The sequence below is a fragment of the Taudactylus pleione genome, unplaced genomic scaffold (assembly GCF_031769625.1).
Source record: "Taudactylus pleione unplaced genomic scaffold, aTauple2 ptg000085l, whole genome shotgun sequence".
Lineage (NCBI taxonomy): Eukaryota > Metazoa > Chordata > Amphibia > Anura > Myobatrachidae > Taudactylus > Taudactylus pleione.
In genome coordinates this window covers 2508723-2522925 of record NW_028284487.1, presented here as the reverse complement: position 1 = coordinate 2522925, position 14203 = coordinate 2508723, and the positions used below count along the sequence as shown (strand labels likewise).

The window sequence follows — 14203 nt, the reverse complement described above, 5'->3', positions numbered from 1 at the left end:
CATTTCTGATACGGGAGACTCGACCTGTATTACCCTTAATCACAAATCACACGCTCATCACAAATTACTCTTTCATCTGCACTTTTCTCTAACCCCAAAACCTGTTGCTTACAACCACTCTTGTTACATCCTCTCACATCACATCTGCAGCCTTTCCTGATCTTACATGTTCTCAAGGACTTTTTCATCCTTTATATTAGTTAGCTATTACTTTGTAGTGTCTGTGAAACCCTTATGATACTGTATTATAATAATAATAATAATAATAATAATAATAATAAGTAGCTAAGTACGTCAGAGACTTTTGCACCACTTACTTTAATGATTTCATCCCTAATATTTTTTTATTCATTTTGTTGTGAAACATAATCAATTTCTCTTATAGCCTTTGTTACAGGGTACTATGAAGAAGTCTCGTATTCCCTCCTTTAAAGGACGTCCTATATGGAAGGACTGGCAGGACATGAACAGAGTGAAGGTTCCGCACACTTTTCAGGTCCACACGTACACACGTCCCACCATCTGTCAGCACTGTAGACGCCTCCTGAAGGGACTTTTCAGACAGGGCATGCAATGCAAAGGTATGCATTCATTATATTTAATAAACAGGTTATTTGCTGCTTTTGTCTTTATCTATTTTTCCATTTTAACACAAAGGGATTTTGTTCCTAAACCATAGCTCGTTGTTGTCTCCTGTTTGTGACTTAACTTTGTGCCGGTAACGCGAGCAGGATAACCTTATTTTGATAAATCACCGTAGGTCTTTTTGCAGTGTGGTAAAAGTATTTATTCAAATAACAGATTTAATCTATAAACATTTACTTTATTATATCTGTCACCTAGAAGCCATATTTTGGGCTTATGCAGTATTCATGAGAATTCAGCCACTTGATTAGGAACCTGAAAGTCCTTCACTAATAACCCTGGTTGGTGCTGTAATGAGGGTTGTGCAACCAGTGCTGCAACCCTGACGGTACCCCTTTTTTTGTCTTGCAGGGTGCTTACTCCAGTGCTCTCCCAATGCTTGGCCAGCCCTGGACGCCTCTCCTCCGTGCTACGGCACTGCCACTGGTTCTTAGTGAACCAACATTTTTCATGTGTGGCTCTCCTTGATACTCATTTAAAAGATTGCCTTAGGGGCATATGCCTTCCCTGCCATTAATTCTTTCTCTAACTCAATGGTTCCTCCACTCTTCCCTTTTTTTCTTCTTCAGTACTGTTAGTTCCTTTTCTGCTTTATTCTTGCATTTACTATTACACTTCAGTTATATGTTTACTGGAAAATTCACCACAACCTCCTTTCTGTTTATTTCACAACAGAATGTACAATATAGGAGAAAAGTGAGATATTGCTCATGTTACGGCTTTTCTGTTCAGCTGCTGTTCAAAGGCAGCTACTGTAGCATTCCTGGGACAGGATCATATCAAAAACCTTCTGGTACACTGGGCTGGAATTGCCAGATTAAATGGTTATACAGGGAGTCTATTACTGCCAACTTGGAGTCACAGCCTCAGTAGTCAGTTGTTTTTATTATTATTTTTATTATCTGTAATAAAAATCATTTGCACAATCAGGAACAGTAGGCACATAATAAAGTTCTGCCGATTTTCTCTTGAGGGTGGGGCTGCTGCGGTCACTTTTTTAAAGATTTAAGGGCTGATGCGGAGTTGAAAGGAAATCCACTTGGAGAGCGTATTTGCGAGATTTCACTCTGCGCATGCTGCAGAACCAAGTCATCACACGTACAGGCAATTCAGAGTCCTACACAAACGAATCCATGTGCTCTCCCACACAGGCCAAGTTCACAGATGACGTGTTGATGGAATTTTGGACTATACTGAGTTGTGTGTATGTGTAATTTGTGTATAACACCTATTTTCAAGTGGGCAGGGTCAGTCCTACCGCAAAGATACATACAACATACACTTACGGCCAACTTGCTTTCAGCTCTTCATCAGCCCTAAATCTCTTAGAAAAGACAGGAGGGTGGTTTATCCTCTCCAATATTTTGGGTGAAAACATAGTAAAAAACAGGTGGAAAAGCCTATATGTGTATAACATTTCACCGGGTGTGGTATGATAGGTCTACAGTCATAATGCCAGCATTCATCATGTCAACATGAGAATGTCGACATGGTCATAATGTCAATATTGTCCATGTTCATATTCATTATGTAGACAGTGATGAAATGTCAACATGTTTGAATGCTAACATATCGTCCCTGGTGGCCCAGCGGTGAGTTACCTGCTCCTAATGGCTGCAGCAGCTCCAGCGCAGCATTTTGGTCCCGGCTGTCATGTGACCGTCACTTCCGGGTCAAACCTCCGATCCTTCAACATTCCGGTAAGTATTCGCAATGCGAATTCAGTCGATAATATCACACTACAATCTGCATTAAAAATGCGGATTGTAGTAAATAGAGCCCTACATCCCCATTTGTACGCCTCGCAGTGTTGCTGTGTTTGGTACAGCTCTTTTAAGATCCATTTTTGAATCTTAAGTAGAATTGCTTCTAAATATGATACTTTTTTCTGTAAAATACCTATGCAAGTGTCCAGTCACATGGTCAACATTTACCATGTCGGCAGTCATAATGTCGAAACTACTATGTCGGCACTGGAATGTCGACATGGTTCAATATGTCGACAGTTGACATCCTCAGAATGTTGACATGTTCTTGATGTCGACATCTCAAATGTTGCAATGTGAAATGTCAACATTCCCAGAATGCTGCCATTTAGGAATAGGTGCCGCCGGGAGGGTTAGGAATAGGCTGCGGGGGAGGTTAGGCTGAAGGGGATGGGGGGGTTAGGGTTAGACACTAGGGGAAGGGTTAGAGGTATAGATTAGGGATAGAATAGTTATACGTACTGGACGCAGGTGCATCAGAACACTCTGCTGGAACTGACGATCACATGACGGCCATCACCTGGAAAACATTGGAGATGCATCTGCAGCTGGGTCCAGATAAGTAAGTCCAGATTTTAACATGTAGACATGATGAATGTCGACATGGTCACTATCGACATTCTCATTTCAAGCTAATGTATGTCAAGATGTAAACTGTCGACTTAACATATGCATGTTGGGTTCCTGTGGCCAACAGGAATACCTATGCAGATATTAATTAACACTATCATTTATCCCCTGCCTGTACTGTGTAAAGCTCAATAGTTTGCTTCAGTGAACAACAACCTAAGAGGTTGTGGTATAGTTACATGCTCCACCCAGAAGATTGAGTATTTCAGGTGGTGTTGAAGAAGCCTAGTGGTAATTGACAGTTGCACAGTAGTAGTGATCAGTGATGCTGAGTCACCACAAACTGGTACCCCCTAACCGAGTAGCAGAGTAAGCCCATCTGGTCACAGTTTAACTAATGTGGCAAATGATAGGATAATCCTATATGGATGTCTGAAGATCAGTTAGAGCAAGTCAAGATAACTAGGATAGGAATAATCACATTTCAAGGCAATGCATAAAATGGGAATTCCAACCAGATAATACTAGAGGGCAGGGGCTGATCTAGACTTTTTTCTTAGGGGGGGCGGTTTACGAATGAATCCTGACTCCTCTCCTCATATACATACATACATACACACACACATACATACATACACTGTGAAATCATATAAAAATGTTCAACTAACTCTATACATTCACACAAACACTAACTTGAAACCCGCTTGCTGCAGGGTTTCCGGCGCCGTTGCCTGATCCAATTCCTTCTTTTGTTGAACTCGGTCTGGAGTTTCTGGATTATGACGCCAGCGGCTGCACGTATATCCATCCAGGACTCTCACTCCAAACCCCCCAACCAAACATGAAACCCCCCACTCCTAAGTCCCATGTGCTCTCTCCTCCATGCTTTAGCTTTTTCTCCTGCTCTTTCCATTATCTGTCTGTTCTCTCCTAACTTTCCCTCTTATTGTTATATTTCCCCTCTCCTCTAACACTCTTTCTGTTCTGGCTAATGCTCCCTTCTCACCTGTCACCCCCTATTTCTCCTTTTCTGTACATTAAGTGGCAAAGCTGCTTAGGCCAATCATAGCAGCTCCAGGACAGCAACCAATCATTAGATCCTGCAGACGAGGCCCGGCCAATAAGAACAAGTTCAAAATGCAGACTCAATCTCATTGGACACTGTTAGTCTGCCAGCTTCTAATGATTGGTCCTCCTGTGTCCATGACAGAGTAACTGCCATCCCCATCAGTGGGCTTAACAGCTGCAATTTGTTTGTGTGCAGCTGAGGACACCCTATGCTACTGCTGTGTGTGGCATTGATGAGGAGTCCCAGCCTCCCAGCTGTCTGACCTGTGGCTGCCCACCCACCCCACATCTCCTCCGCAGGGCCGGTGCAAGGTTTCCAGGTGCCCTAGGCAAAGCTATACAATACTGCCCCTGCTCCCCTTCCACCTCCACACAACCCCTTACAAAAACTGGGCTTCTTAAAATATTATCAGATTTATTACCAACATAACATAAAAAAATAAAACACTTTAACAATATCTAAAAATATTAACACTGTTGAGACTCATACAATTCCGAGAGCATTTTTGTTACTGCCATAAACTACTCAGACTGGTTTTGTTACCGTCAAACAATACTGAGGGCACTATACTGAGGGCACTATACTGAGGGCACTATACTGAGAGCACTATACTGAGGGTTGCTGCTATTTCCTATGTGGCTGAAGGACCTCTGTGACGTATCCACCACGTGACCGCTGCAGGAGGCTGGACTGCTCCTGCGTTACCATCCACTAGGGAACAGAGGGGCAATAAATATTTGTGGCGAGCGTAGCGAGCCACTGTGCCCGAAGCATGGCGAGTGCAGCGAGCCCGCGAGGGGACACTTTTGGTCCCCCGTTAGTATCCCCACCCCTCCCCCTTTCAGGCCAGGTCACGTGGGTGTGACGTCACAGGTCCATCTGCGCTGTATAGTCTAGACCTAACCCTATACTGAGGGCACTATATTGAGGGCACTATACTGAGGGCATTTTCTTGACCGCCATAAACATCACTGTTAAATAACCTTTCTCAAAATGAACTTACACATTTAGCATCATTGTACAGTAGAATCCCCATTCAGCATAATTAGCCTCTTTCTAATCATTAACTCACTATATACCCATCAATAATTAATCCCCACATCATCAGTTCTGTATATTATATACTTTATACTAGGGGTGAGCGGGTTCGGTTTTACTCGGTTTTACCCGGATCTTTTTATTGGCTATCGCCGAACATGTGTTTTGGATAGCGAATAAAATCGAGCCAAATTTGCGGTAAAGTGGCGATAAGAACCGAGTAAAACCGAACCCGCTCACCCCTACTTTATACTGTACATTTATAAATCAAAATAACCCATTTTTAAACCCCAATAAAAACATTAAACCATTAATCTTACCTATATTACATTAACCACATCACTCTCATTATAAAATCCACAAAGCTAACCCTTTATACAAATTATCGTTCCTGAACTGTGACAGTACCCCCCACTCCACCCCTCCCCCATCTTCACTTACCTGATCCTCTCAGCACTGTCATCCTGCATGCTATTGTCAGTCAGTCACACTTGCAGAAACACAAGGAGCAGGTCCCGCGATGCTGGGTAGGAGGTGGAAACACTGGGGAGGAGGTGTTGGCTTCCTCTACACAGCTTACTGGTCCCGTCTTGAATGGTAGGACAGGAACAAACTGTCCTTTCGCATCCCTGCTCTCGTGTCTGCAGGCCATAATGATGGACAGGGCAAAGGTTAGATCCCTTAAGTGTAAATGTACCATGGATGGGGAGGAGGGAGCACAAGCGCAGCAGCCGAGGAAGGAGAGGATGGAGCTTACAGCACATGACATGTCACCCCCGTGACCACCAGTCTGCATCGGACCAGTATGCTGGGACAAAGTGCAGCGCTAGCGGCGGCGGTGGCAGGTAGGATCCGCAGTAGCCGCCAATAACATGTTATAGATGAAGGATGTCATTTATGGTGTAGGCAGACCCATTAGCGCCCCCACAGGAGCCGGTGCTTTAGGCAGCTGCCTAATGGAAGCGCCGGCCCTGCTCCTCAGGTCTATCCCCACTCTTTCTGTGGCCCTCCTTACTCCTCCTCCAGCCTGCCCCACTACTCAATGGCCTTCCAAACTCCTCCTCTGGCCTGGCCCGCTCTTTCTCTAACCATCCATGCTGCTCTTCTGGCCCGACTCCACTGCGCCTCCGGTCCGCCGTTCTCCCACAATTATGCGGCCGGGAGAATAAATGTGCCTTGCGCTGAGGGGGGCCCGGGAACATGTGCATCCCCTTGATTTGGCACTTTATATATCAGACGCTGCGGTGCAGAACAAGAACTCAACTGCACTGCACGCAGCAGCTGTTAGGGGTGGCGATCGCCCTGTTCGCCCCCCCTGGATCTGCCACTGCAAGAGGGTCTCTTCAAGGGTAAGAGATGAACCTGCCCAATGCCTTCACACCAGCATGTCTTTCTCATGGCTGGACCTGGAGGCATCAGGCGCTTCAGCCAAGAACCATATGGCTTGAGAAAAAGATGCAACTAAAGGTGCATACACAAGGAACGATTAAAATGCTCGATATGAACGATAACGCTATAGATCATATCGTTATCGTTCCTATCGTGCATTTTTTGTCCCTTCCAACCCACCAATGACCTGAGATACTCGGGCACATATGGACGATATCGTCCATCGCCCGTGCATGCAGGCCATCCTGGTCGACATCGACCAGGTTACTATAGGGACCCGAGATCGTTGATCGTGGGTTGTTGGCCGTCGTTGGTGGGTTAGTGGTGTGCTGGATGATCGATATCGATCATCCAGCACTCCGGGAAGGTGCAGGACAATCAGTCAGCGATAACGTTATCGCTGACTGATTGTACCGTGTATACGCACCATAGGGCAAAGCAGATAACTAATCTCTCAGGAGCTCCAGAACAGTTTCCCTACTGGCGCATAGTTGTGTTGGACTAGGAGCATTCAATGACCAGTTATCAGGCAAATATCTAGTGGTCCAATTACAGAAGCATCAGTCCAACAGCCAGACTCAAAGGACCTACCTCCTCGTAAGTTCCTACAAACCTTGGTGCTTCTAGTGAACCAATTCACTGTCCTGTGCATGGAATTTATGAGAGACCATCGGTCCCTGGCTGGAGAGAAAGTTTTATGAAGGCCGGTGACCTGAGGATGAACTGCCCCAAATCCCAGGCACAGAGTCTTCGATTCTGAGATTTGTAGTACCTGAAATGATTGCATAAGACATGTAGGACAAGTATTAGTATTAGAAGATTTAAGAATGTGAAAATCAGTGCCATTGGAGTACAGGATAGGTCAGAATCATAGAAGTTAGAGAGTCAGGCCCCAGCATATGATACAGAGGGAAGGCTAGCATTTTGGATAACTATAGCGTGCTACCCACTTATTGTCCCCAACCTTAGCACTGTAGCTAAAGCCCCTGACACACAAGGAAGCAACATTCCCAAAGTAGTAGTTTATACACCACTAATGATTTTGTATTCCACCCATTGGAAGAAGAACTAGTGAGTTTTCCTGTGCTGGTGGAGCCAAATTATAAAAAGGACCCTACAGTATAAAATGAATGTGATGAGCAATAGCATCCTCTGGCATATTTCTTCAGGAAACGTGGTGGGTGGTGATGTACCACTATTGGGAAAAAATGTATGTTTATTTTGTGGGTTGTAATAAAATGTCATCTCTTTAATATTATGGCTTTTATGTTATCCATAAGCAAGGAAAGGCCCACAGCAATTTATACGGCCTGTCCTGGGAGGAGGAGCCAGGTAACCCGAGTAACCCCAAAGTATATGGGAGCATAAACTGAACATGGGGAGGACATGCGTGGAAGAAGATTGCGTATCATATATTCACAAGGTTCAAGTGCCAGTGTACATTTGACACTTGTAGTCGGCGAGTAAATGGTTTGAACAAGTAGGACCGGTCATTAACAGTGATGTAATAAAGTCAGTCAAACTCCATCCACTAGTAACTATCTGACCTGACTTCAGATGTTGTTGGGCTCGGTCAACTGTATGCAGTTATGACAGCTGACCTCACTGAAGCGGAATAAGTATTTTCAATTGAATGAAATATTTTAGCCAGCCAGCTTCTGATTGCTGTTTGTTTGGCGCTAGCTTAAGATTTTTCAACACAGAAGTATATTGTTCAGACGCTCTTGTAGTAACACGCAGCTGTGAACAGGGAATTATTTTTTTTATGGCAATAAGAGGGGTGCTTCCATGTGTCAGCTGTTAAATTTCTGTATCCAGGGGACCACCAAGGAATTTCTGGGCAAGGACAGTCACTATGGGCCATATTCAATTTGAAGCGAAAAGTCTGTTGCCGGACTTTTTCACCATCATCGGAGGTTTTGGCTGCAATAAAGTATAGCGCTTGTCCCCGCGATTCCCCGTATTTAAAATCGGCGAAAAGCGGGACCCGGCGAAAAGGAAATCTGCGAAAAGTTCTGTCATTTTTCGTGAAAACAGCCTGACACCCCCCAAAAGATGCTCTGACATGGGGGTTCACTATGGGTACCCCCGAATAGCCCTGCTAAAGGTATTTAGGGTCTTTAAACGGTCTCAGGTGCTATTTAGCGTCTTTGGTAAAGTGGTGAAGAATAGCATTTAGCTACTTTTTTTTGAAAAATAAGTAGTCCCATCAAATTTGGGGTACATGAAAATGGGTGCAAGCATATTTTGAAGTGGCTAATGTGAACTTTTAAAAATCCTGTAAAATCCATCTCCTGCAAGCACCTGCAATCCAAAAAAAACACCTGGAGCATATTTGGGGACCCCCCCTGAGTTTATTTTGCTGGTTTAAAAGTTTGTCCCCCAACTTTGTTTTTTTCGCCCCCAAAATGAAAGTACCTTTTTTGGGGTGTCCTGTGGTTCTTTTTTTAAATTTTTTTAACACAGATTAACTTTGGGGGACTGTCCAAGGGGGTCAGGGAGATTTTTGGAAATCTGCACCCCAAAACCCCAATTCTGCACTTTTTTACGCCACCTATTCATAGGTGATACTTTATCGCAGGGTCTGATACATTTACTTTTCACATCGGTGAAGAGTCAGACAAATTGAATACGAGGATAACTCAAATCGGCGAAAATTACGTCATCGGTCAAAAAGTTTTGCTCCAAATTTAATATGGCTCTATGACTGCTGTCTGGACAGGATGCAGTCAGGAAGCCGACGGTCTAAATGCCGACCGCCGGCTTCCCAACTGTGTAATCCCGACAGGGGTCTAATGACGCCGCGAGCACGACGTCCGGCAGTCCGAACGAAGGTAAGCCAGGCGCCGGGTGCGGACAGCCGCAGGAGGGGTGGGTTAGGTTAGGGGCTCTCGGCGGGGTCTTAGGGTTAGGCAAACCCCCGGGAGGGTTAGGGTTAGGCTAGGGAAAAGGGGGCTTAGGGTTAGGCATCCCCAGGAGTGTTAGGTTTAGGCTTCGGGGAAGGGGAGGTTAGGTTTAGGCACTAACATGGGGGCATTAGGGATAGGCACTAGGGGGGGTTAGGGTTAGGCACCCGTAAGGGAGGGTTGGGGGGGGAGGGAGGTTAGTGATAGTTGGGTACTCACCTCCGTCGGGATCCTTACTGTCTGCTTTCCAGCGTCGGTATGACATCTGCCGGGCTAACGTCTGGCGGTATATCATAACGATTCCGTCTGGACTCATCAGCCTCCGCTGTCATCTCTCATCCCTGCTGATCTCTCGGCAGGATGGAATACAGCTTTCTTGACTCCTGTGATCAGTGTTGTCTTATCTCAGCATCTGCTGCTGTTGCTACTATGTGTGAGCTGTGGCTGATGGTGAGAATGTCTTATTAGTAATCTTTAGTTAAACACACAAATAGAATAATACAAGTTTTAAAATCTGTTGTTTTTTTTTGCCGTGAGATGATTATTAAAGTAAGTCTGTAATTTCTTATCATATGTGGTAAACCAACAATATTTAGGCAAATTATAGGTTCAAAGTAGTTGCATAGGCATCACATTTATCATGTGCTGAATATCACAGTGAATTGTTGAAAACAAGAGATCCAGTATTGCAATCAGCAATGTTAGCATCAATACTTGCACATTTTCCCAAAATATATTGCTACTAATGTTATATAGAAATATTTTGCAACAAGCATTTTAAGCAAAGTTTTGCACACATGTGAGGTTTCCAGGATATTTACTATGGAATAAATATCCTGCAAACCTCACATGTCCCCCATCACCATCCAAATCAATAAATGTGCCTTATAGAAGTCACACTTGATCACAACTTATCATTATTTTACAACTGAGCATCTCTTTACAACAACTACTTTCACCAATTTCTACATTTACCTGAGACTGCTGGTTCACACATTAACCAAACTCTTTAAATAGCCCTTGATGAAGTGGCTCCAGCTACCCATCAAACTTCACGTAAACTGAAATAACAACCATGGCTTTCCACAGACACTTACAAAAACTGTAATGTAAAGTAGAATGTCAGTGGCGTAAATCTTAATCCAAATAATTTCCAAACATACTGTAAAATAGGAATCCACCCATCTGTCCCATGTAAAATCCTAACCCTCTGTCCCATGCTCACTGTCTACCCCATCTGTGTCACCCCTGTCTGTCTGCCCCTCCCCTTTAGAATGTAAGCTCTCACGAGCAGGGCCCTCTTCCCTCATGTGCTTTTCCTTTCTTTACTTATATTGTTATATACTCAATACTCAAAAGCACCTAACCCGTGACTTTTGCCATCCTGCTACTGTTGCAGTAATGTTTATATACCATGTGCTTGTCTTGCATTGTCTTGTACTGTATGTCACTGTTTTCTTGTTCTGCTCAACGAGTGGCGTCACAAGTGGGTGCGGGGGATGCGGGCCGCACCTGGGTGTCACCCACCGAAGGGTGATACCAAGGTGCAGACTGACACTCCCCCACAGTGACAGGAGCCGGGTGCTGCACTGTAGTATTAAGTGCAGCACCCGGTGCCTGACACTGTGAGGGAGCCAGCACACACTCCCTGCACCCCACAATAAAGAGCAGGATCACGGGGGATCGGGCCGCGAGACCACGCTCCCATCATACGAGGCCACGCCCCCAGCCAGCGAGGCCACGCCCCTTTTCGGGAAGCACGCGGCTTCGCCGCGCTTACAACGTCCCTCCCCGCACCGGGCGACACCGCGGGGAGGGACGCCACTGTGCTCATCTGTTTATGTACTGTGTTTATGTACTATGTAAGGTGCTGCGGATCCCTCATGGCTCTATATAAATAAAGGATAATTATAATAATATTAACATATGTGGAGCTAAACACACCCATTTGGGTGGAGCATTTCAAACCCCCAACAGCACGTGGTGCACTCTACTTCCAACTAGAATCTACTTGAAACTAGTTTTGAAAAGATGGCAAGAATGGTTTATTGCATGAGAGAGAAATTTTAGGCCTGATTCATCACGAACTGCAACAGCGTACGCAGATCGGCTGATGGGGCCTGTGCATGAGTTAGCATTGTGAACGTACTGCAATCACCTACGCAGATACAAAGCCATCGCAGACCGAGGGATGGGCAGTGAGCATTTGGGGAGGTGATGGGGGAGTGGTTGGAGAAACGCAGGCGTGGCTGTCCGTTTGAATGCCGTTTCTTGGGCGTGCATAAATTAGCCAATGCGATGGCATACGCAGCTTGTGTACTCACTGCATGTGACTAGGATAGCAATTTCTGAGTAAGGTTAGACCTGTTGTAATTGTGCGAGGGGCCGATGTTACTCGATGTTTCCGATGTACAGTACTGTGCAAAAGTTTTAGGCAGGTGTGGAAAAAATGTTGCAAAGTAACAATGGTTTCAAAAATAGAAGTGTTAATAGTGTATTTTATCAATTAACAAAATGCAAAGTGAATGAACAGAAGATAAATCTAAATTTTATCAATATTTGGGGTGACCACCCTTTGTCTTCAACACAGTATCAATTCTTCTAGGTACACTTGCACGAAGTGAAGGATTTTGTAGGATTACAGTTAGGTTTATGATTAACCAATCATACCAAACTGGTGATAATGATCATCATTTTCATATGTAGGTTGAAACACAGTCATTAACTAAAACAGAAACAATGAATCAGGCAATGTATTTCTTTTTCTCTCTTCTGTATCACTGGGAACTCCACAGCACCATCTGGCTGGAAAACAATGAAGTTACCATGAAGCTACAGTTTGCACAGTTACAGTTGCTTACATTAAGTTTTAGATTGTCAGCTTCAAAGTGTGTTATACCCCTTTTACACTGGAGCTAAAACCCGGGTTATTGCAGGGTTAACCCGGGCAGCTCCTTGGTGTAAAAGGTGTAAAAAGGGTGGTGTCCTTGGTGTAAAAGGGGTGAGGGTTGGATCGCCGGGTCGAGTGACCCGGCAATCCAACCCAGGTAAATAGCAGGGTGTAACACGGGCGTAGCCCGTGAAACCCTGCTGTGTGTACGGCGCACTCCGGATCTTGATGACATGCAGTGCACCGCAAGCCGGCTGATTGGTCTGGCTTCAGTGGCACTTGGAGATGACGTCATCTCCAAGCGTCCACTTTCACGCCGGAAAAGCCGGGTCTATGCAGACCCGACTGCATTGTGAGCGGCGCCGACTCGGGAATATCCCGAGTTGGCGCTGGCTAAATTCCGGGTCTAATCCGGATAGGAACCCTGTTCCAACTCCGGGTCAGACCCAGAATTTTGGTGGAAAAGGGGTATCAGGTTTTAAGACTGTACATCCAACTCCTTAATATAAAACCAGTAAGGGCCTATGGTGGTATGACCGTATTGTTCTGTTTTTTTTTTTTAGCTATGCAGCTTATACCTGGTCAGTAACACCTCAATAGTATTGAAGATTTTTTGTTTGCTCAAAACCGTATTAACATTTCTGAAATGCATCCAAGATATGACAGGCTTTATATTTTGCATGATATTTTTATACTTAAGATTGTTTTGGGGGGAATTTAATTAGCCATGATAAAATAAATTTGTTTTCGCATTATAAGCTATCGCGCATATCGCCTATTCATTTCATTTTTACACGTCTATACGCGCTCCCAATCATTGTGCAATTCAATTTGAAAAGTCTTATTTCGGTTTTTGCCTGTTAATCCTAGCTGGTAATACCCGCTTTTTTTGGGTGAACATGGGGAAATCAGCCTGTGCCCCCAAAAAATGCAAACTAATATTAGATAATAGTACAGAAGTCTGTTATTGGACAAAAATCTAAGTATTTGGGGTGCTTAAAATGTGTCAAATGGCTGTTATATGCATTTTTCAAATCAGTGAAAAAATTATATAAAGTAAGTGTTTTTCTGCAAAGAAAATTCTCTAGATAAATTTGGGGTGCATAAAAATGCCTCTAAATAAATATTTGTGCCATTTTAAGCCACTTTTAAAAAACACCTGTAACTCCAAACCTGCAAGCTTTAAAACACTTGTCCCATTCATACAGCACTCCCATATACCTGTCCTATTTCTTGTAACCCATTATTCTGCATTTTGCAGAATTTCACCCCAAAAATGACATGTCATTATTGGCCAAAGTAAGCTAATAAAAAACTTCTAAGCCACTAATACCCCTTTCAGACATACGACCCGGGAAATTTCCTGCTCAGACCTGAGAATTTCTCCTGTGGAAATTCCCGGGTATTTGGTCGAGACCCCCCTTTCACACTACGCGGAGCAAAGGTATGTGTACACACATACCTTTGCTCAGTCCGTATGGATCGGGTTTTTTTGCGTTTTTTTATTTTAACCCCTGGATTGCCTACTTGGAGAAGAGGACGTGATCTACGCATAGGAGAGGTGAGTATGGATTTTTTTTTTCAGGTACACCCCTATGGATTACTTCGGATACTAGGTGAGTATGTGTGAGTGTGAGTGTGCATGTATGTTTTATTAAAATTATACTTTCACGGTGTATGTTTGTTTATTTACGTATTTCTTTAGTTGGGGAACTACAAGTGCCAGCGGGCCCGTAATGCCCCGCATGCTGGTATTTGTGGTTCTACAACTAAAGACAATATGGAAAATTTATTTTTACACTTTACACTATCAACCCGGCACCCACCGCCCTTGGGTGCCGGGGATAGCCCCGGGCTATCAGTCTAGGCCTGGGGTGCCCTGGAGAGGGGTACCCCTTTATTGGGCGGGTACCCAACTCCCCAGGGATCC

At 44.4% G+C, this 14203-nt stretch overlaps 1 protein-coding gene across 3 annotated transcripts in view; it reads left to right on the top strand.

Moving 5' to 3' along the window:
• The window catches only part of LOC148529651 (serine/threonine-protein kinase D3-like), a 190212-nt gene that overhangs the window by 102143 nt on the left and 73866 nt on the right, over positions 1–14203 (top strand). For all 3 annotated transcript variants that reach the window (XM_088468305.1, XM_088468304.1, XM_088468303.1), the window contains exon 6: positions 386–581. In XM_088468305.1, the coding sequence (XP_088324431.1) occupies positions 386–581 (196 nt within the window). The remainder of the gene's footprint in view (positions 1–385; positions 582–14203) is intronic.